The sequence below is a fragment of the Thalia democratica genome, chromosome 2 (genome assembly GCF_965202585.1).
Source record: "Thalia democratica chromosome 2, ktThaDemo2.hap1.1, whole genome shotgun sequence".
Lineage (NCBI taxonomy): Eukaryota > Metazoa > Chordata > Thaliacea > Salpida > Salpidae > Thalia > Thalia democratica.
The window spans coordinates 45,350,241-45,373,424 of record NC_139166.1 but is presented as its reverse complement, the minus strand read 5'-3'; the positions used below and the strand labels follow the sequence as shown (position 1 = coordinate 45,373,424).

The 23,184-nt window shown below is 25.1% G+C and overlaps 1 protein-coding gene across 1 annotated transcript; it reads right to left on the bottom strand.

Annotated features, from left to right (window-relative positions):
* Positions 1-184: 184 nt before the first annotated feature.
* On the bottom strand, positions 185-21,109 carry LOC145849948 (transcription termination factor 2-like). The gene is made up of 17 exons (XM_082955076.1): positions 19,638-21,109; positions 19,479-19,568; positions 19,204-19,344; positions 19,034-19,139; positions 18,694-18,769; positions 16,181-16,287; positions 16,011-16,073; positions 15,253-15,378; positions 12,811-12,973; positions 11,524-11,623; positions 8,882-8,994; positions 7,931-8,046; positions 6,766-6,889; positions 2,299-2,476; positions 2,032-2,136; positions 1,519-1,611; positions 185-370 (listed from the first exon to the last, which is right to left on the bottom strand). The coding sequence occupies exons 1-17, from the start codon at positions 21,099-21,101 to the stop codon at positions 257-259; spliced, it is 3,279 nt and encodes a 1,092-aa protein (XP_082811202.1). The 5' UTR covers positions 21,102-21,109; the 3' UTR covers positions 185-256.
* Positions 21,110-23,184: the final 2,075 nt, after the last annotated feature.

The following is a 23,184-nucleotide window of genomic DNA, read 5'->3' as shown; positions in this document are numbered from 1 at the left end:
ACACCTAACTAAATATTCGGATTTCGAAGTCTCAAGTTTCAGTACACTTAAATCTATTTATTCTTAATATAATTTGTTACTACAAACTATTTTTAATAATAGCATTTTTACCAAAAATTCAAAGTACTTGATATTTAAGCAACGAAAGTTTTTATTACGAAATGAAACAATTTACTATTGAAATTAAAAAAAGAAATCTATTCCAGCAGTAATCTAGCTAATAATTGATAAATTAGACAAAAATATTGCAAAAAAATCAGCTCAAGCCAAAAAGAGACTTGAGGTCATCGATTGTAAGTTTGCTTTTCTTTTTGTCAGTAGAAGCACCTTCCATTAACATATTAGCCAAATTTTGTTTTCTGTTCTGAAGCTGAAAGAAAAATCAAACTTGAGTTTATTATCAGCTGTAAAGAACTGTAGCTGATTTTGTTAAATTATTAAAAATTTGCGTTTAAATAGACATTGCAGCTTTAAAATAAATTTTATAATTAATTTTTGCCGAACTAAAGTAAGCTAAACATTAAAAAAGTTAAGTTGATGTAAAACCTTACAAAAACATAAAACTCTTTCTTTACGAATAAACAGGTAATTACACATCTAGTTTCAATTTGTTAATTTCAATTTTCAACAAAACGAACGCTACTAAGAAAATACTTACATCTTAACAACCTATTTAAAAAAATTAAACAATTTTAAAAGTTACATAATACAGCCTTTAAATTTTAAAACATTTGTACTATGCAATATATTTTGACTCCGAGCTTTATAGTTTTACAATGATTTTTCAATTTTTTTTCACCGTGGAAGACACTCAAACATACAATAAAGTTAACCTTAACTTTACAGACAGAAATAATTTTCATTTATAATAAAAACATTAAAAGTAGGCTAACTTAAAATTAATTTTAATAGTTTTATTGTATTTGTTTTATGTAAGCCTCTTTATTTTTTCTCAAGTGTTTATTTGCAGTAAACTGTTGGACTGTTAGAAAGCTTTACGTTTTTAACTCAAAAAAAAACATTCAATTGTTTAAAAATTTTAATAGCACGGTTAAGTACGTATATAAATGCTTTATAAACATTTACACCTATTCTGTAAAATTAAAAAACCAGAAGTATTCTAAATCATACAGCTTTGAAACTTTATAAAACTCCAAAATTACGAGTCTTATTAAACAGATCTTGATATTTTTTGACAGATCTTGCTAAACAGATCTTGTAGTAACAGATAAACTTAAAAAACAACAAACCAACAGCTTTAATATAAAGAATTACTAATAAAAAAAAACAGGGAAATAAAATTTTAAGTAGGAATTATCGAAAAATAAAACAATTAAACTACTTTTTAAACTATATATTACGAAAAGTTTAATTTTTTACAGAGTAAAAACCGGTTTGCTTTGTTTAATTAGAAAAAGTTGTACAGTTAAGTTAATGTCTATAGTTACACTAATTAAACCTTTAAGTGATTAAAATTTTAACATAATTTATAAGCAATATGAAAAAGAACAAACATACTTTTAAAATACTTTCTTCAACAGAGTTTTTTACTACAAACTTGTGGACAAAAACTTCTTTCTTTTGGCCAACTCGGTATATTCTATCAAATGCCTAAAAAATTAATAGTATTAAAATAAATATTCACAAACCCCAGCTAATAGTTTGTAAATACAGATTCAAGTGAAGCAAGTTGGCTGAATTATATAACACACTAGAGCACTTAATATACAAAAAAAACTTAATTGAAGAAAAACTAAATATTTAAATGCAACTCTTTTGTACATTATTTATCTTACTCAAAAGAGGAATACAAAATTATTTTGTTAAATATAACTATTTTTTTATTAATTGTGAAGTATTTTTAATTTAATTAGTAATATATATTTTTTTCTTTTAAAAAAGGCATCTTAAAATAGTAATAAAAAACTTTTTTTTTTGTTAGTTTAAACCAAGCATATTTTTAACTATGGTAAAGCAGATTTTTTTATTTTAGCATATTTTCGTAACTTGTTAGTAAACAAACAAACGAACTTGTTTTTCTAAAGCCGGGTTCCAATGAAGATCGAGCATCATGAGATGATTCGCGCCAACAAGATTCAAGCCGACCCCGCCCGCTTGTAATGATACCAGCATTACCTAAATTGACAGTTTGGTTCTTCAAACAAATAAGCTTAATTAAAAAAAAAACATATACATATGTAAGTTATTATTTGAAAAGAAAAAACAACTATCTACCCAAATGAAAGTGTTTAAGCAAATAGTAGGATACAATTCATTTTATTTATCTTTTCACCATACCATGGGTCTTTTAGGGTTTTTGTTGAACTCATCAACCAGATCCATTCTTTTGCTAGCCGACACGCTGCCGTCAATTGATGCGAAACTGATGCCAGCTTCTGTGAGGTGGTACTCAACTACTGACAAAAATTTCGTCCACTGGCTGATGATCACGCACTTGTCAGTTGGGTCATTTTTCCTTTGAAAACGTGTTGAGTTAAATATTTTTTCCAGCTTCTACTGAGCTGTATTGTTAAACTACTAATGTAACACATGTCTTGTCACAATTTTTATTTTTCACAATTGATTTATTTATCACTCATACAACCTTTTTTTAAGCTATAAAAATTTGTCTAAATTAAGCTATGTACTTTATGTATATTAGAATGATAAACTGTTTATGCTTTTGAATTCAATTATAATTCTTTTTTTTTATACAAGCAGCAGTTAAGTTTGACACAACTTTTAATTTAAAAAAAAGTTCAACATTAATTCAAGATTTTTTTAGTATAAGTTAAAAGTTTTCCAGACAATATAAGGTTTCATATATACGAAATATTAATGGTTTAATAATTTAAATTATGAAAAACAATGGATTTTAAACAACCATATAAGATTACTAGGCAATAAATAGAATTAAAATACTTAATGTGCAAATATTTTGATGAATGGAAATTTTTTATTGATATTAGTTTTCTATAATGTCCTGCATAAAATGTTAAAAGGTATCCGTGGTGTGCGGCTCGATAACCAAAAGGTTTTTTCGTGCACCAGGTTCTAGGACCAAATATTTTGAGCGTATTTTTTTTGTCGTTCAATAAACTATATATTCTAGGTTTTATTTTCAATTAACCTAATTAAAGAAACATCTTTTTTACATAAGTATGTTTAGTTTTAAATTTAGGTGTCGTCAAACAGCGGCCCGCAAAGCAAAAATATACAGCTTGCGAGGTAATTTTTAGATAAAAGATACTTTTTAAACACAATAGAAACAGTTTTAGTGGTAAACACTTACAATTAGGATCTTAGTCGAATAATTATTCTTAAGTAGTGCTTAGTTTGTGCATTTTTGATTATAATAGAATATTTCTACATTGATTACTACAATTATTTCAAAATAACTGCAACCTATGAGATTTTTTCTATATAGTGCAGCCCGTGACTTATAAAAGACTGCTGACTTCTGATGTATTTATATAATTCATACAAAAACAAATTTAAGGCTTAAAATAGTAACTAAGCATCTAAAGTTTCTCTATGACGTTTGCGCAAAACTAATATCCAGAACATAATTAGAAATAGTTTGGTTTTGGTACTGGTTTTAATTAAAAAGTTTAAACATAACTGACTCATTTTCGAAAAAAGTTTATCTATTAATTTCGTTTAGCTCTCTTCAGAATAACTTTGCTAAAAACTATGAATATTGTAGAGTAATTTTAGTTATATATAATGAATTTGAAAAGTCTAACAAATTTCAGATTCATTATATATAACTAAAATTACTCTACAATATTCATAGTTTTTAGCAATGTTATTCTGAAGAGAGCTAAACGAAATAAATAAATAAACTTTTTTCGAAAATGAGTCAGTTATGTTTAAACTTTTTAATATTTAGAAATGATAAACATGAAAACAAACGGTGATTTGTGATTTTATATTGCATTGCAATCCATTGAAATGAATATGTTTAGTGGTCCAAAGCCTTCAGATCAAATTATGAAACGAATGGAAGAGACAATTAGGTCAATTGGCGCATCTAAAAGAGTCGCAAAAAAGGGAGAAATTTCTGTAAAGTCTGTTTAATTTTACAACTGCCTGCTCGTTGGTCTTTCTGCTGAAAATGGTATAAAATTGAGCTGTTTTTTGATGCTAAATTCAGTTGACTAAAGTTCATCAATAAAAATAGTTAAAGAAGATTAAAAATTATTATTCAGGATTATAAGTTTGTTTTTATGCGTAAAAGTTTGAATTTTTTGTTTAAATTTTTGCAAAAACTTATTTTTTATAGATAATCTAAGGGTCGGTAAACTGCTGCCCGTAAGTCATGTGCGGCCCTCAAGGCATAAAATTGCGGCCTGCCATATACTTTTGAGCTAAAAACATACCTATGAAAAAAGGAAAAAAATTGCAATATTTGTTTTAATATAATTGTGCTTTGTAATTGCTTATTTTAGCACTTTTGTTTACTTATTTATTTTTTATTACTACAATTAATTTAAAACACTAGGACCCGAGAAATACTTTTTTCTATAGTGGACGGCCCGCGAGAAACTTTTACTAGGAAAGCTAACCTTTACTTATAAAAGGCTGCCGACCTCTGGCTTAATCTTTTATTGACAAATATAAACTGGGAAACTAGGTATGAATATAAGTAAAAATTTAAATTTTACAAACATGCAAATACGAAATATATGACCTTGTAATATGGCAGTGTAAAATAAACTTTATTTTGCAACAGACCAAAGTCAAAAAAAAGTATCAAAATTAATCAGTTTTTTACAGAATAGAAACTAGCATAACTCAACTTTACTTTTAGAAATTTACATCAACTGTAAAAAATCATGCCTATTGGTAAACAATTTTTTAAACAATTTTATATCTTATATTAAAAAAAAACTTGCACATACGAAATAAAAAATACAAAATAAGTAATATTTTTAAAAATCAGCGTACTTTTCCAAGGGCACATAATAACCATCAACCGTCTTTTTCAAAAAATTCGGTTTTATGAAAGTCTAGTTGCAAAAATATCTCCCAGTTTTGAAATTGTTGAAACTTTTTGTGAAGAAGAACTAAGTAGAAAATAGTTCAAAACTTTAAATTTACAAACACCATTTTGTCGATTTGTTATGATAAAAATATTTTAAATAACTAGTTATTTGGATCATAGTTTTAAGAATTACTAAATAATTAGATTTTTCCTGGACTGAATTTGGAAAGATTTTTTTATTCAAAACTTGTCTAGATTCGTGAAAGTTTTAACTTTAATCGAGTAAACTACATCTTTAGAATGATACAAAACACGGCATCAATTTTGGATAAAATCCTAAACTAAACTAAATGGAGCTAACGAGACTATTTTGAAAAAAACTATTTCAATAGATGTATAAATCTAGTTAAATAAAATTAAAGTTAAGAGGGATTAGTAGATATCATATCCAACGCAAAAGAGCCGAAGCAAATCAAATACCTTTAATATATCACCGTAGTTAGTTAAATATTTTATTCTGATTCTTTTAACAATGAAAAAATTAAATTGTACATCTAAGTAATAGAAACATGATCGTTATAAAGGCAGTCAATGTTAATCTAAAATTTTGCACTTCTTCTCATTAATGGATATCTTTTAAAAGCATGGTTAAAACTTAATTTATTTTTATTTTTTGATATATAAGCAAATAAACAGGGTGGCCGCTTGTTTTTGAAATAAAACTTCCAGGTTTTCTAATTTTCTTACAGATTTTTGAAAGTACACGTTTTGGGTCTATTTTTAGTTTAAAGTTAAGTTGAAGATAAAAAAAAAACTGTGCTAAATAGTATAGCAACGTTGAAAAGATAAAGCTACTTTAAATGTGTTTTTGATAAAAAAAAATTTTGATGATGACAAAAAATGTTTATCTATATGATAGATTTTTTGTGTCAAATCAAATTTTTACTACTTACATGTAAAAATTGTTAAAATTCTAGGTTTTTTTTCAAAATTTCTTAAATTCCAGGTTTTCCCAGGATTTAAGGTCTAGTGGCCAACCTGAAATATATCTTTGATAACAGTAAATTTTTATAATTGTATGTTTTTTTCATCATATTATTTCAAAATAATTTTCAAATATTATGCCGTTAAGATAGACGAAACAAATCTTTACAAATAAGAATATAAATAGTTCTGTCAAATCTATTAACATTATAATTACAATCATAATCATTCAATAAAGCAACACTAAATTTAATGACTAAGTATTGAAATTTTTTATCCATTTAAACATAATTTAAAAAGACATTAAAACATGTTATAAATTGAAGTATTTCTCTTTAAGTACTTAAGCTAGATTTTTTACTTAATTTGTGAAAAGTTATCAATAGTAATTCTACAATGTCGACTTTAGTTTTTTATGTCATTACTATTAGATAGCTTATAACTCAAGATGTGTAAAATTATGCAGGAAAAACTTAAAGTCTTGATATTTAACTGTTTTAAAAACTTCAATAGAAGATTTTCAAATTTTCTAGATGAACATAAATTATTTAGATAATATTTAATAAAATAAAACGGCTCCACAGTTATTTTTAAATTTTTTTACTAAATAAATACAATTTTAAAATTTTACTCCAGCTTTGCTTAGATAAAAACGACTATAATCATTTAAAAACTAGTTTCAGCTTCTAAAACGGATAAGTAACAACTTTTTATTAAACAACATGTGATTTGCCTCAGTTTGTTTATAAAGATTTAATTATCTTTTATCCTGTTATTAAAAACAACAAACTAACTTAATATTCTGCAGTAACCCTATCATCAACCTTATTTTACTGCTCGTGTAAGATTTTTCAAGTTTGCTGCTCTTCTCCAAATCTGTCATTGCGCCAAGTAAAGCAGATGACGATGACTTTTTTCCTGCTAAAAAAAATTAAAATAAGCAAATGCAGTATTTAAGTACTTTTTAAACTTTTTAACAAAAAATAACTATAAAGGAACAACATAACATTTGGCGTTAAATACTAATTGTAAAAGTTCATATCCTTTAGGACTTTTCTTTATTTTGTATAGATCTGATAAAAGTATTACATATATATAAAAATTCTAATTTAAATAGATTTTTTTATAAAGCAATGAGCTTTAAAATGCACATTATCAATGGTTTTATATAACATTTCGAGTAAAAATTTATCATAATATATGCTAATAATTAGTGAATAATTTTCATGGCCAGATTATTAAAAAAATGAAATACTAAAAAATTATATAAACTTTTTAACATAAATATGAGGTGTGTTCACAAATTTACTGTATAAAAATATGTCTAAAAGCAGCTTTTTTCTTACGTAAGTGGTCACAAAGTATAAAATGGTATATGTAAGTTACGAGAAGAACAAAAAAATAGTTAAACTTTTTTATACATATAAAAGCTGTGTGAACATGATGTAGTCAAATTTTTTTTCGACTTACATATGCATTCAGTTTAAGTGCTTGAAAATTTATTTTAATAACCCTACTTATATTTTAATTTTTATGCTCTGCCGCACGTTGTTTTCACTGATGCTTAATCTATTTATTAGGAAAGCTGTTCTTTCAAATTAATAACTACTATTAAAGAGTTTATTATTTTCATTTATAATAAAGTATCTCCATTTACTTCTAACATAAATTAGATGAAAAGTGACACTTAAGAAACCAGTAAACTTATTACGGTGAAAACTAAATAAAAATGTCTTTGAAAAAAATCTTAACAAATGCTTTACCTAAGGTTAGCACAATTCTGAATTGTAGAGAGGGTGAACTCTTTAAATTATTATTTTTATTTAAAAAAACTATATACAAACTATATATAAACTTATATAAAATATATGTAACAAAATCAGTTCTCAATTTAAATTCAAAATGTCATGCTAAGCTATTTAAAAAACAATCCTTATAAAACACTGATGTCTATTTTACCTATTGACATCGAAGAAAAAAGATCTTCGAATGCTACTTCGCTTTTGTCTTTCTCAAGAAGGTCTTGATCAACAACGTTTTTGAGAAGACTAAGGTGACAACAACACTGACGCAATCTGCAATTCAGATTTCACTCAAATAAATTTGTTTTTATAAATCTCAGGTTTTGTATTAGTCAGGGTTATCAAAGGTTTTTTTTTTAAACCACGTTTTCTAAATCTTTTTCAGATTTTTGAAAGTAGAAGTTTTTTGTCTATTTATGTAGTTAAATTAAATGTAAGAAAGAAAAAAACAGTCTAAAATAGTTTAAAAAATTAAAAAGAGATTGTAATGCAAATTTAAATGTGTTTAAATTAGACAAAATTCTAGATAATACAAAAAAAAATATTGTACAACTTTTTTATTTAACCTAAAACTTCTATTTCTTTTACATGTAAAAATTGTTTCAAAATTTCGTGTGTTTCCAGGTTTAATACAAAATTCCAAGTGTTTTCAAAAATTCCTCAAATTCCAGATTTTTTTTTGCAACCCTGATTAGTTTAACAAAATTTAGTAGACATTATTATACTAATAATAAAATTTAAAGCTTTCAGAAGTAATTGATAAGTTCAGTAAGCTTAAAAAAAATTATTTAGCAAAAAATAACCAATTTATGCTCAAAAAATGTTTAAGTCTTTTTGTGCTTGACTTATCTAATCATGCTTTTAATACATTACTAGGAAAGAAATTAATAACAAACTGTTACAGTATTTTTAGGTACAATAGTGGTTTAGATACTTTTAATTTATAGTAAGTAGATAGTTTTTTTAATATTTATTCAAATAATTTGGCAAAATAACAGTGAATATTTTTCTTAAACGTAAAGACCACGTGTACAAACCACTCATTAAAAAAACTATATCTGAAAAGTATAAAATAGCGTTTAAAAAAAAACAACTAAATACTGAATACCTGAGGAGCATCACGAGAAGATGGCTAACTGTCATTTTGTCACCTTCACTTTCATCTTTCTTCATGTACTTCTGCATGGATGACTTAGACTTTGACTTCAACTGCTGATACACCTATATGGATTCAATATTTAATGAGAATAATGAAACTGTTATATAATAAAATACTTTTTTTTTAATTTTATTATTTTCATACACAATCTTCAAAAATTAGTTGAAATAATTGAGCTTAAAATATACTTTAAAAATTACAATTAATTGTTTTTTAAAAACAAGACGCTTTACAAGAATAAAAATCAAACAAAGTAAGTTCGTTGGAATGTAATAATAGTAATTATAAATCGAAGTACTCAACTTATTTTACTATATTAGTATCATTTTGTTATATTAGCCCCTACCACGCGCTAGTTTAGTAATAAAGCTATAAAATATTATAAACTGATTATTATCTAGAACAGGGGTCGGCAAACTGCGGCTCTTAAAGCCAAAATCTGCGGCCAGTGAAGTACTTTTTAGCTCAAAACTTACTTTTAAAAGACAATAATAATAAAAAAATATGGTAAAGAGCTTAGAACTAGGCTTTAATTTTGAATTTACTCTTTAGTTATGCTTCATTATTGCTTATTGTATCAAATTTTCGGTTTGAAATTGTTTGTTTATATATATATACTATTTAGATAAATATTTAGCTCCAATATAATTTGTCGAGCACTATCGATCAGAACTTGTTATAAAACCTTTAATATACATATACTATAAATATTTAAAATAATATGTGGCCCGCAAAATACATTTTCTATTTAGTGCGATCAGCGAGCAACTTTTTTAGAAAAATTTGATTAAAACTTATTATATTATTTAAAAACATGTTTGTATCATTGAGCAAATTATTTAGCTACTGAGTTCACTTTGTATAACATTTTTAAGTTCATAAATAAAAATAAGCAGTTAATCACGAGTTTCGTCTTATTTATTAATAAGACTAATTTAGTTTAGTATAATTATTTTTTTAAACTTAAGTTAACTCAATAAAATAAACTTAAGAACAAATATAATAGAACTAGCTTAACAAAGTAAATGTTACTAGTATACAGGGTATAATATCTAAAAAGCAGTCTTAAACAGCTTTTTTGATTTAAGTTTCAACCTTTGTACGTAGTACTCTAAGAATCTGTATAAATATTTCAATTTAAATACTTAAAAAAAAGATTAGTTTCATGAAAAGATTAACTAGAAAGAATCTTTATTAAAGTAACACAAAAACAACAACTAATTAAAAGTGCCATCAATTAATTTGAAATACCTTATGAAGCATTTTATTTAATTAATTTTAAATTTAGAAATAATAAAAATATTATACCTCATAAAGTAAACATAACATTTAGTTAAAAGCTTTGTTAAATTTAATGTAATTTAAACTTTTGCTGTTGATCAAAGACTGTTGTTAGCCTGTAAATTAAGGGCATAGGGGGGGGGGGGGGGGGGTAAAACACTTTTTTCGAAGTTTGATTTTATTTTATATATTTTTTACTAAGCTACATAATGCTTTTTACAGATTAAAAAAAATTAAATTTTAATTTAATAGTCAGTAATATTTATTTTACACATGCGGCAAAAAATTTTAAGTGCTTTTGTGTAGCAAAAATCCAAATGGTTTTTCAGTTTAGTCTTTACAGTCAAAAATTTAAGGGCATAGGGGGGGGGGGGGGGTAAAAAAAATTTTCACAATTTCATCTTATTTTATATAGTTTTTACTAAGCTACACTATGCTTTTTACAGATTGTAAAAATTCAAAATAATTTTTGAGATATAGCCGGTCAAAGTCGGAGGCAGCCATAGGGTTTTTATGGGAGACGCAAAATAAAACTGCAAAAATAGACTATTTCACTAAAAATCTATCTTCTCCTACGTTTTTTGAGATAACTACCTCAAATTTTCAGGAAGTGTTCCTTGATATATTTAGAAAATTCTGTCGGAATGATTTTTTTTTAAATTAAAAAATAAAATTTTATATAAAAAATAAACAAAAAAAACAGTTTTATTTTTGTTTTTTTATTATAAAATTTTATATTTTAAATTTGTTTGAATTTTGTTCCAACAGAATTTTCTAAATATTGCAAGGAAAATTTCCTGAAAATTTGAGGTAGTTATCTCAAAAAACGTAGGAGAAGAAAGATTTTTAGTGATTTCTAGTTATTTGCCGTTTTAGTTTGCGCCTCCTATAAGGATCCTATTGCTGCCTCCGACTTTGACCGGCTATATCTCAAAAATTATTTTGAATTTTTGCAATCTGTAAAAAGCATATTGTAGCTTAGTAAAAACTATATAAAATAAGATGAAATTGTGAAATTTTTTTTTACCCCTCCCCTATGCCCTTAAATTTTTGACTGTAAAGACTAAACTGAAAAACCATTTGGATTTTTGCTACACAAAATCACTTAAAATTTTTTGCCGCATGTGTAAAATAAATATTACTGACTATTAAATTAAAAGTATACAGATCTAATGATTTTTATTTGATTTTTTTAAATCATCAATTGACAAATTCACTGACAATGGGATCTACAGTTGAAGTTTATTATATATAAATATTTGTTAAACAAGGTTTCAAAAATAAATATAAAAATTCAATTTTATAAACACCTGTTTTTCATAACTGTCAAGTTCAATATCGTGTATCTTGAATTGGCGGGGAGGTAATGAAACTAAAGTTTTTCCCTCAGCATCCTTTTGAGCTTTTGTCCTTTGTTTTTATAAAGTTGATTAAAAAACTCATTCAGTATAAATTGTACTTTAAATATGACTTCCTAAAAGTTAATACAGTTAATAAGTTAACAAAAATAAAGTTTACAGAATAACGAACAATTTTCGTGTCTAAGTGTTTTAAGACATTTTCGTTACATTTTATAAAATAAATTATTAAAAAACAGTAAAGATAAAGATTTATTCAAGTCTCAGAAGCATTATTTTATTTTGAGTATAACAAATGTATTTGTAAAATGAGTCTTCAAAATAGGAGAAAATTAATATTGTCAATTTGTTACTAATTTAACTTGACGACTTAAACTTTCAATCACACTATTTATACTGTTAAACAAACTTAATTTTGTATTTAAAAATTCTAGGACTTGACCTAAACTCATTTAGTTTTTAGGTCCAAAACTATAGTCAAGTGTCGAAGAAAATCTTAAAAAAAAAAAAACTTTAGTTTAGATATATTTATAAAAAGTAATTGTTGATTTATTACAATAAGTAAACTAAAATGTTCCATAATTTTTGAACAGACTTTTCTGCATTTTGCTATGTTCTTATTGTGTTAGGTTGGTTAACTGAGTTAATCAAGAAAAAAATATTCTACAAGTTTTTCTTTATATATAGTTAGTGCAGACTTTTAACTAGTTTCAACTGGTAGACAACTTATTGTTTTCTTGGAAGTGGGTTACAACTCCTTGTTTATATTGTTCTAAATAAAAATTGTTTTTATTTGAATGGTAACATAATATTTTGCTATTTATTATTTTTGGTTTGGTGTGTATTAACAGCAACTGGTGGAGTTCACTTAAGTGGCAGTAATAACAAAATTTAATTAATGCTGTGTTTTTTGTTGTAGTGTCGGTGAACACTTGTTTAGGGGTTTTACATTTACATTTTTTCCACACTTCGTAGTTTTAATGTTTTTATATTCTCCAATTGATTGATGTGTCATATTTTTTGTTAAAAATGGATGAATTTTTCTTTATTTTTGATCAAGTAGGTTTTAAATTTAAAGGGGCAGGTAAAATAAAGCATAATTTTACATAGTCGCTTGACACTTAAAAGGTTTAAAGTCGAAAAGGAAGAAATTTGGGACTGGTGGTTTTTATACAATTGAAAAAAAAAATCATAACACATTTAGCCACACATGAAAAGTTTAAAACTTATAAAATTAACCTTCTTAGCACAAAGCAAGATACTAGAGTCTGCATCCGCTTGTTAGCTTGTTCGGTTCCCGTGGCAACATCTCTCTTCCAAGTTCTCGAGTCGTTGAATGGCGAACAGTTGAGAAAGCGGAGAAAGGCAAACAAATCAGTCTCACTATTCTGAATTGGAGTACCTGTAGCATGATTTTTATATGAAATACATTTAGCTGAATTATTGAAAAATGAAGATTTTTTATCAAGATAACACTTTTATAAACTGAGAAATCAAACACTTAAGTCGGCAAAATATAAAAAGTAACAATTTTAGTAAAATTTTTGATTTTAGTTTTTTAGGTTATTTGATTTTATAACTCAAGCAGAAGATGATTTGTATGTTTAACAAAGATATATTTAAAACTTACAAAGTATTATATAGCACAAGGGTTGGCAAACTGTGGCACGCGGGCCAATGTTATTATCATCAAATTGTAATGAAAAACTTAAGTTTGCAAGCCAGTTAATTTTAACTAGCTCACGTGAAATTTTTCATCATAGTTTTTTATACATTTCTTACTTATACATGGTTGCCACTGTTCAAGCTGAGAAAAATTTCCTGCTTTTTCCTGACTTTTTACCAAAATTTTCCTGACTTTTCTAAATCAAACTCTTAAATTAAACTTATTTTAAAATTCATAATCTAACACTTGAAACTATATAAAGCTTTCAATCTAATTTTAATACAGGTTAAAAACATCAGTTTTTTGCTGAATTCTATCATCAAACTTCTAGTACATCACTTAAACCATCTGTGTATGATTGATGTTTGTAATAAACAGCTCTATCAGCAAAAAACTTGTATTATTACCTTATAAACACAGCTTGTCTGAAAAAAGACACAAGTTTTTAGCATTTCCTAGCATAAATGTATCTAGATAAACAAACAACATATATGGAAATTTTACAATTAAAACCTTGAATTAATAACGAACTTTAACAACTAAAATCTTAAAACAATAACAAATTTTTACAGTTGAAACCTTAAAAAAATAAAGAACTTAATCAAATACTAATTTTTTAAATTTATGTACTAAAACTTATTTTCTCCGTTTTTTTATTAGCACTTCAACCTCTTTATCTAATGAAGATTTGGTTTCCTTCATCTGAACTGCATTCGGCTTCATTTTCTTGGCAGTCAAAATCATTTTCCTCATTTTATTTAAATCGCTCTCATCTGCTGCCCCTACACTTGTTGAAGAGAATCTTTTCTCTAAATCAAGCCACAACTTGTGGGCTTCATTTCTTTTCTTTTGGCATTCATTTATTTTTACTATCATTTAGTATAAAATTTGTAACAAATAAATATACTCTTACTTACTTTAAAAACTTAAGTCACTCTACAAAAAATACAAATAATAAGTAAATTTAATCTTGGCATATACTTCTCTTATAACTTATTTTATAAATTTAATTAACTTTGAAAAAATTATAAAGAGGTAAAGTATACACATTAACTTGTAACATAAAATACTAGACTAACTGCTTAGTTATAAAGAACTCAATTATTTACTTAAACAAAAAAAACTTTGATTCTAAAATTATGCTAGATAAACTTTTGTGTATATATCAGTTATATTGTCCTTGCTTCAGATCATCAATACTAAAAAGCTTACAAAATCTGCTTGTTCAAGTAGGGTACTTTTTCAATATGTTAATAGAAAATTTTTACAGTTTTGTAAAGGATATTTTACTAATTTATACCAGATGAAGGCATTGGAAATAAAATTAAATATTTTTATAAACTTCTAGGAAAATTTTGGAATTTTTTTCTGACTTTAAAGGACTTTTAATTAATTTTTACCATTTGAAGGATTCGGAAATTAAGGAATTTTGTAAATTTAAATTGACAAAATCTAACTATTTTTTTAATTTTATCAAATTTCCTGACTTTTCCTGACTTTTTTCAAAACCCCCCATTTTTTCCTGACTTTTCCTGACTTTTGTCATTTTTTTAAATTTTTCCTGACTTTTCCTGATTTCCTGACCGAGTGGCAACCCTGCTTATAAAACCATAGGAAATTTAAGCTTAATACTAGGTATGAAAATAATATCTTTACAGTCAATAAACTTTTAATTAATATACTTTCATTAAGTCAGTTTAAGCAAGGCAACAGTTTTATTTATAACAATCTTCCAAATGCACAAATGTAGCAAACTAACTGAATTTAAAGTTACTGGAGCGATAATTATAAAATAATAAACATATAAAAAGCTTTTTTTTGTGCCCTTCTTTTTTCAATTTGTGCCATAAACTATTTAATCAATGTGAAAGTATTGAAAAGAAAATACATTTTATGAGGATCTATACATGTTTTATAGCTAAACAAAAGTACCATAAAAGGAAAACTACTTTTTATAAGTAAAAACGATTTGTAAAACTAAACATCTTTTTATTATCTTAAAACTTTTTTCATACCAGTCATAGCCCATTTTGATTTTGCATAAATTTCGCAACAAGCCACGGATTGTTGACTTTTAGGGTTCTTTATTTGATGAGCTTCGTCTAAAATTAGCCTTCTCCACTCAATATCAAATAAGGTGTCTGTAAATATTTTTCGAAGTATAAATGTTTAATTATACATTTGAAAAAACTTACTTGCTGCTATATCACTTATGCACTGTCTATTTTTTATTTGACTTATAGATACAAACTATCTAATATCAATATCTTTTTACAGATAATAAAAATATTAAAGAAGAACTAGAACAAAAACATATTATAAGAAATGTCATGATAGTTTACATTAAAACAAATTCAATCTACTTTTGCCGAAAATCAAACAAAAAAACTACTAACAATAACTAATTTCAGAATGCTTATTGTATAAATTTATTATGCATATGTTAAAATGATGTACTACGTATGTAATTATTTCAAAAAAGTTCTACTCATTGAACAATAAAATTTTTATCAATGTTTAAATTAAGTTAATTCTTAAATAGTCTAACAACTTGACTGTTTTTATTGACCGGTTGCCTCCATGATTATGACAAAAGTAGAGTTTATTATTAAAAAATTATGTACTACAAAAATGATGAAACATAAGTAATAAGACAGAAACATCCACCAAAAAAAAAATTTAACCAAATCTTAGTTAAAAAAAACTCGATGTCTTTTTTATTTTGTAAAAAGTATAAATGTTTCAGTTTAAACTAGATTGAAAAGCTCTTAACCTGTTTTATCTTTGGACGTCTTTGTTTTCTTTTTTTCATCACTTTTTGGCAAAGATCTTCTGACTGTAGAAACAATTATACAAAATTTAATATAACTAAAAGTGAAATAATATGTGGTGTTTATTAAAAAAACATCATTAAAGTTTTAGCAAAAAAAATACTAAACTAACTAATATCGTAAGTGGTGATGACAATATCGAATTCCATTAATTTTTTAGGATCTTTTTCCCTTTTAGGCCCATGAAATAGATGAATAGACAAAAGTCCTGATTTACATCTGTAATTATAAAAATATTTTTAATTTATTTATAAGTTTATCTTATTTATTTAGATTATAAAATATTTAATTCAATGTGTTCATTTAAAGTAAGAGCTTAAAGAACAACCTAACTAAGATTTTACCCTTGATGGCTATATAAATTACATTGCATTTTATATACATTTCTTAATAAACAAAAAATAACTAAATAAAAAGAATACATAACTAATATTTAAGTTAAATACCTTTAAAACTACTAGTTTTCTTATTTTGCTTTATATGGATTAATTCAAGAAACTTGACCGTCAATAAATAAATGTAAGCATAAATCTGATAACTTATACTATAAATCTAACAATTAAATTGCACACATAAAAATTTTGTTAAAAATTATGTTATTATAACTATTTAATAATCAAAATATGTTTATGATACAAAAAACTAAATGAATATTATTTAACTAAGACCATACTAATTTTCACCATTTCATGATTGCGTAATAAACATTAACATGCCTTTATTTATAAACTAGATTACTTTTGAAAAAACAACATTTATAATAGATTGCATTCTAGTCAAAAATTACACAAATAAGGTTGAACCTTATTATCAGTATCTAAATCTAGCCATAAAACAAAATCTCTTTGTCTATTATTAAAGATCTTTATTTTTGTATATTTCTCAATTTAAAATAAAAATACTAGTCCTCAAAAGCTATCTTAAGTATATAGATAAAATTGAAAAACTTAGTAAAGTAATAATACAGAAAAAATAAAACATTTTTAGTATAAGTCTAACAAAATCCAAATGATAAAGTTATAAATATTGAAAATGCATAACGTATACTTCAATTGAAGATTGGTGTTAGTAACAGGGTTGCCACTCTTTGAGCCAAAAAATCTTCCCTGAGTGACCAAAAATTTCCCTGAGTAACCTTAAATTTCCCTGAGTTTCCCTGAGTATTTTTCAAATCTTAAAAAAAAATTTTCTCTTCTAACACAAATTATTAATACCTCATTCTCATTGTTCTTCTTTAATAATAAAAGGAAGGTTGTATGTGTATGCTTCTGCATTAAATTTATGAAAAAAACTGTTTTCAAAAACTCAATCTTTAAAGGTTTAAACCAATTAAAAATTAAAAACTAAATTTTTGCACAACTTTGTGTAAACTTGTTAGTTAACTTTCTAAATAAAAGAATAAAATTTAATTTGTTTGACATTTTAATTGACAAAATTTAATTATACTATAATAATAATTTCACATGAAGAACTCACTTAAATGCATACATAATAACTTCATTATGACTTGTATGTCTTTCCTAGCAACTGTTCTGAATGCAGTAAATAAAACTTAAAAGCTTAACATTATTGTAAAAAAACCTGCAAAAAGAAAGTTTAAAGAAATAGCTAAAGAAATAAAGAAATTTTAACAATTCAGAACTTAGTTCAACTGTGCTTGGTTCTAGACTGTTTGCATGTAGATGATCTTTGATCATTCTTCGGGACCTTATTGTCATCTCTCCCATATTAGTTGATATTACTTCCTTATTTAAGCTAAAGCCCCGCTCAACACTTGCCTGGCCATTGTGAAGCACAAAAACAGCCTCAAGGACTCTTGTTAAATCTTTATACTTTCTTGGGATATCGAGTGTGTCAAAATAAATGGTGTCTAAACTGAGATTATTATTAAAACATTCACACTAAAAAATTAATTACCATTAGTGCTACTACTTTTGAAATTATTATTTATAAACAAAAATTTAACCTCTATTTTTTTAACAAAAGTAATACAACACTAATCTGTATTCATTTTAATTTTTTTACTGAAAACAAGTAGTTGTAAACAAATAACAAATAACTTTATTATTTACAAAATAAGAACTAATAGTACAACATAGTGTTTTTTAAACTACAGAAGTAACTAAAAATAAAAAGTTTATTACAACTTTTCAATGAATAGTTAACAACAACTTTCATTTCTCTAAACTGTTTGATTTTACTTAAGTAAATATAAATTTAAAACTTAAAAAAACTACAATGTTAATACTAAGAATATTGAAGAACTAGCCGCAAGGCTAAAAAAATTCTAAATAACCACTTAAATAATAAAAATTACTACTTTTGAACAAAATATTGAAACTGGATTAACTAAACCTAATTCTAAATCTAGAAAAAATTTCCCTGAGATTTTCAAAAACTTCCCTGAAATTTAGAGAAAAAATCAAAACTTCCCTGAGTTAAAAGAAAAATGCCAAAATTCCCTGAGTTTCCCTGAGTTCCCTGAGTGTGTGGCAACCCTGTAGTAAAAATAAACTAGTTTTGTAAGTCTAAAACTTGAAAACAGTTTGAACTTCTTAAGTATTCTGAGTAGCCTTTGTTAAAACAGCATATACTTAATACAAAAATTAATTAAAGTAAATAAACCTGTTCATTATTTCAGCTTTCCAATGATAAATAAGTGAAGCTGGAGCTACAATCAACGTAGAGCTCGTTTTTAATACTAAAATAAAAACTTAAGATTAGAAAATACACAAACTTAAGTTGAAAAAAATAACATTAGATTATTTTTATAATATTTTGAGCTATTTGAGAAATCAATTTTTTTTTAATTAGAATGATTCATAATATGCTAGCTTCATAAATTATTTTTTTAAACAAATAAAATTTATTGAAATTAATATTTTGAATAATTTGATTATAAAATTAAATTTAATAAAAAAAATTAGTATAATAAATAATTAAGTCTTGGAAAAAATAAACTGACATTTTTTAACTTTTTCTTTATTGATATCATCATTTATTACCAATTTAGAATTTTCTTTTTCAGATTGAATATTGTCATCTTTTTTTCTTGGATGAAAACTTGAGTTCTATGTTTTAAAATATTTTTAACATACAATTAAAAGTCTTCAATTAAATTCAAAGTTGACTCACATTTTGTGAAAGTACAAGTGCAATCATTGTAAGAGTTTTTCCAAGTCCCATATCGTCTGCAAGCACACCACCACTTACATCTTGTGATTCTCTCCATTTGAGCCAAGCTAAAGCTTGCCTTTGATGTTTCATCAAAGTTACCTGTGTATCACAACTTTTTAAACTATTTGGAAAAACCAACTTCAAAAAATAATCAGTAAAATCTAAATTTGGTTTCTAAAAATTTTTACAGCTTACTATAAAATTGAAAATGAAATATCAAAAAAAAATCTAACCAATATTCCAGTAGGATCTTGGACTTCAGTGGTAGCAGGTGGGCATGTTTTAAGAGAATTAAAAAGTTTTTCTAAAGCTTCTTTACTTACCTAGAAAATTTAGAGAGTTTAATTTTATCAAGTTTTATTAAAACTAGTGAATATACAAACAATTCTTACCAAAGAGACATTTTCTCTTCCACCAAAACATGATTTTGAAAAATCAAACTTAAATGATTTTTTTAAACTTTTTGCTTCACCTCTATCGTTTCCACTGATTTTTAATTCTTCTAAAGACCTTCTAAAACCATCATTTACTTTTTCTCTTGCAGATAATTCTTTTTTAACTTCTGTATTGTTTGTAGCATTTTCACTGTTCAAACTAATTTTCATGTTTTCTAATGACCTTCTAAATGTTTCTTCACTTTTATCATGGGTATTTATTTCTTTTTTCACTGTATTAAGCTTACTTTCATTTTTAGCTTGTAAATCTTTTATTTTAATCTGTTCAAACTTTTCTTCAAGCTCTTTAATTTTCTTTTGTAACCTACCTGTCCCATCAGGAATGTTAAGTGTTTTAGCTTTTTCAAGGTACTTTTTTTTAATATCTATTTCTTTCTGGATCTTTTTTCCTTCTTCACTTATGGTATAGTCAGTTATTTTTGTTTGAATAACCTCTGGAGTTGATTTAAAACTTTTAGTCATCCCATATTTGTTACAGTCTGTTTTAGAGCTTTTAAAAGTTTTTTCAGTTTTTATTTTTTCCTCAAATGGAGTACTTTCTAAATGTTCTTTAATTTTTCTTAAAGGCTCATGTTTGTATAAATTGTATTTTGAATGCTCATTTTTTAAGTTGTCACCTGATGACTCTTTTTCGTTTTTATTGCTTTCAACTTCATTAACATCGGGTTTCATATTCATTTGAAGGTCTATTGGAAGCGCCTTTTTAATATCATAAGCAGACTTTTTACCTTTTATACCATCTCTAATACGAACCATTAAATAATCACCCTTATCAATATCTCTTACATTAGCTTTTAATAATTCAGCTTCAGAGATGTATGCATCTGTATTAGGGGTAGTTTGAGTTGTTAAAAAACCAAACTTTTTAATTTTATCGTAAAATTTAACACAAGCTAAAACTCTGTTCAGTTTTTCTGTTTTTAACTCTTGCTCATTTCTGTTATAAATCAAATCTGCTTCTGTTGGTCTAGCAACATTAGCTACATACTTTCCTTTGTAACTTTCTTTAATGTTCACCATAATAAAGTCTCCAACATCAAATGAAGTTATGTCTGCTTTTTGTAATTCACTTACATGTAAAAATGCTTCCGTTTTGTGTTGTGTTTGACATTGTACAAAACCAAAACCCTTGGACTTGTTAAATAACTTTATTTTTGCTAGACATTTATTGTTATCACTTAAATTTTGCTTTTTTGACTTTAAATTTGGATTCTCTTTTATAGTTAGGAAAATATTTTTAGCAACAAGACTACCACTCGGACTTCTATAGCTATCAAAGTCTACAATATCACTATTTTTTAAAGTAGTAGTTTTGTTTTTCAATCCTAAACGATCAAAAGAAAAAATTATGTCATTTTCAATACACTTGAGTATACCTGACTGGTCAGCATTTATTGTCATTATTTTTCCTTTCATATCTTATTTTTGTATAAGTACTAAATATCAACTGTTATTTCATATAAAAGTTTAGTTATATATTTTAAAACTGATAAGTAATAGTTGTTTTTGATAAACTAAAACTATATTTACTTATTATAACATGTAGAGTAAATACTTACTATCTATAATTGTCATAGGAAATAAAATATAAATTAAATTTAAATGTATATGAATGCAAATGAATAAAAAGAAAAAAGGTACTATAAAAATTATATTTTTAACATAAAAAAATACTTAACAATACTCTTATGTGAAGTACATAAAATTAAAACAGTTTAAATAATTTGATGAATAATTTTTAAGTTTACATAACATAGCGAGATAATTAAAATTAATGTATTTTAATATTTTAATTTAAAATTTTCGCATTTTTCATTTTAAGTTTAACTAAAATTTGTCCAAAAAACGATCAAATATCTTAAAAAATGTTAAAATCTATATATTAAGTACATTTAAACATAAATTTAGTTTAAGATCATTACTGACCTCTTTAAGGTATTTTATAACAATTATTTAGAATTGTTAAAACAAAAATAAATAAAAACATCAATTTAAGTAATATTATATTCTACTTTTACATGCTAAATGAACAGTATGAATCACTGGTTTTACTTATAAACTAAGTAAAGATTAGAAATGTCTAAATACCATTTTACTAATATTTCAAAAAGAAAAACAATACTCTATATCATAAAAGGTACAGATTTCACTTGTTTACCAAAAAAACTTGAACTATCTTAATATATATAAGTTTTTATTTGTTAAAAGTTTACGTACTTTTTGCTTTAAAGGTTGCAATCAAAGTTCTCGACTTAAAAAGGAGAATGATTCAATAATAAATTTTTAAAATTTTATTACAATACAATGTTTCACTCGTTTAAAAAAACGAGATCTTCAGTTGTTTAAAATCTGTAAAAATTTATGCGATAACAAGTACAAGTACTTGTTATCGCATAAATTTTTACAGATTTTAAACAACTGAAGATCTTGTTAAAAGTTTACAAAGAATTAATTGTTTCAAAATATACTCCATCGCCCATCATTGGACTAAATACAAAAATTTCAACTAGGGCTCTAGGTATAACTGAAATATAAAACTTTACATCATCATATATTAAGTTTAGATTTTTGTTTTAAAAGTCTTAATTTTAACTTATAGTAAAGAAGCCAGAAATTCATAAATTTTTGGTAAAAATATGTTTAATCCTTAAGAAAAATTTTTAAAATACTTTTTTTTATGTAAAGTTTTGACAATACAAATTTTCTTATAATACAATAAACATTTCCTGCAAATTTGAGGTAAATTGCTAAAGAAATAATAATGGAAAATTACAAAACTTGGAGATCATCAGCAATGAAAAATGTTGTTTTTATACATTCGTATCAGAAACTTTTTACAAAACTTACAATATCTAAATTGTTATAAAAAAATTATATTCTATAAAAGTAATTTAGTAGTACATAACTTGAGATTTCAAATAATAACTGATGTTAATTTTTGTATAAAATAAAGTAGGACCACATATACCTTTAGTAAAAGTGAAATTTATATTGTTAAAGGAATGAATAAATACTATACAAAAAGCAAAAAAAAAACTGCAAGTACATCTGATAGTTTTACTAGCATACATGAAAAAGAAACAAAAGCTTTAACATCTGCATTAAAATATTATTACTATATATTCAAAATGTCATATATAGCTTATATTTTTTGGCAGGAAAATATAAAAATAGAAACAATTATCTAAAGGATGAGACATAAACTTTATACAATATTGGACAGGGTTGCTTTTCTTTGTGTTACAAAAGCTATCCTTAGGTAGCAAAACATGATTCAACCATTAAAAAATCTTAAATATATTTCTTTAATAAAATTTTCAAATCATTAAAAATAAAGTTTTTGAACAATGTTGATTATATGATAAAGTATTGTAATGCTGAAACTGGGACAACTAAATTTTAAACAAGATCTAGAAAGAAAAAAAAGGTTAGATTGAGAATTGTGCATATCATCAGGATAATGTAGCAAACCATATTTGCTGAA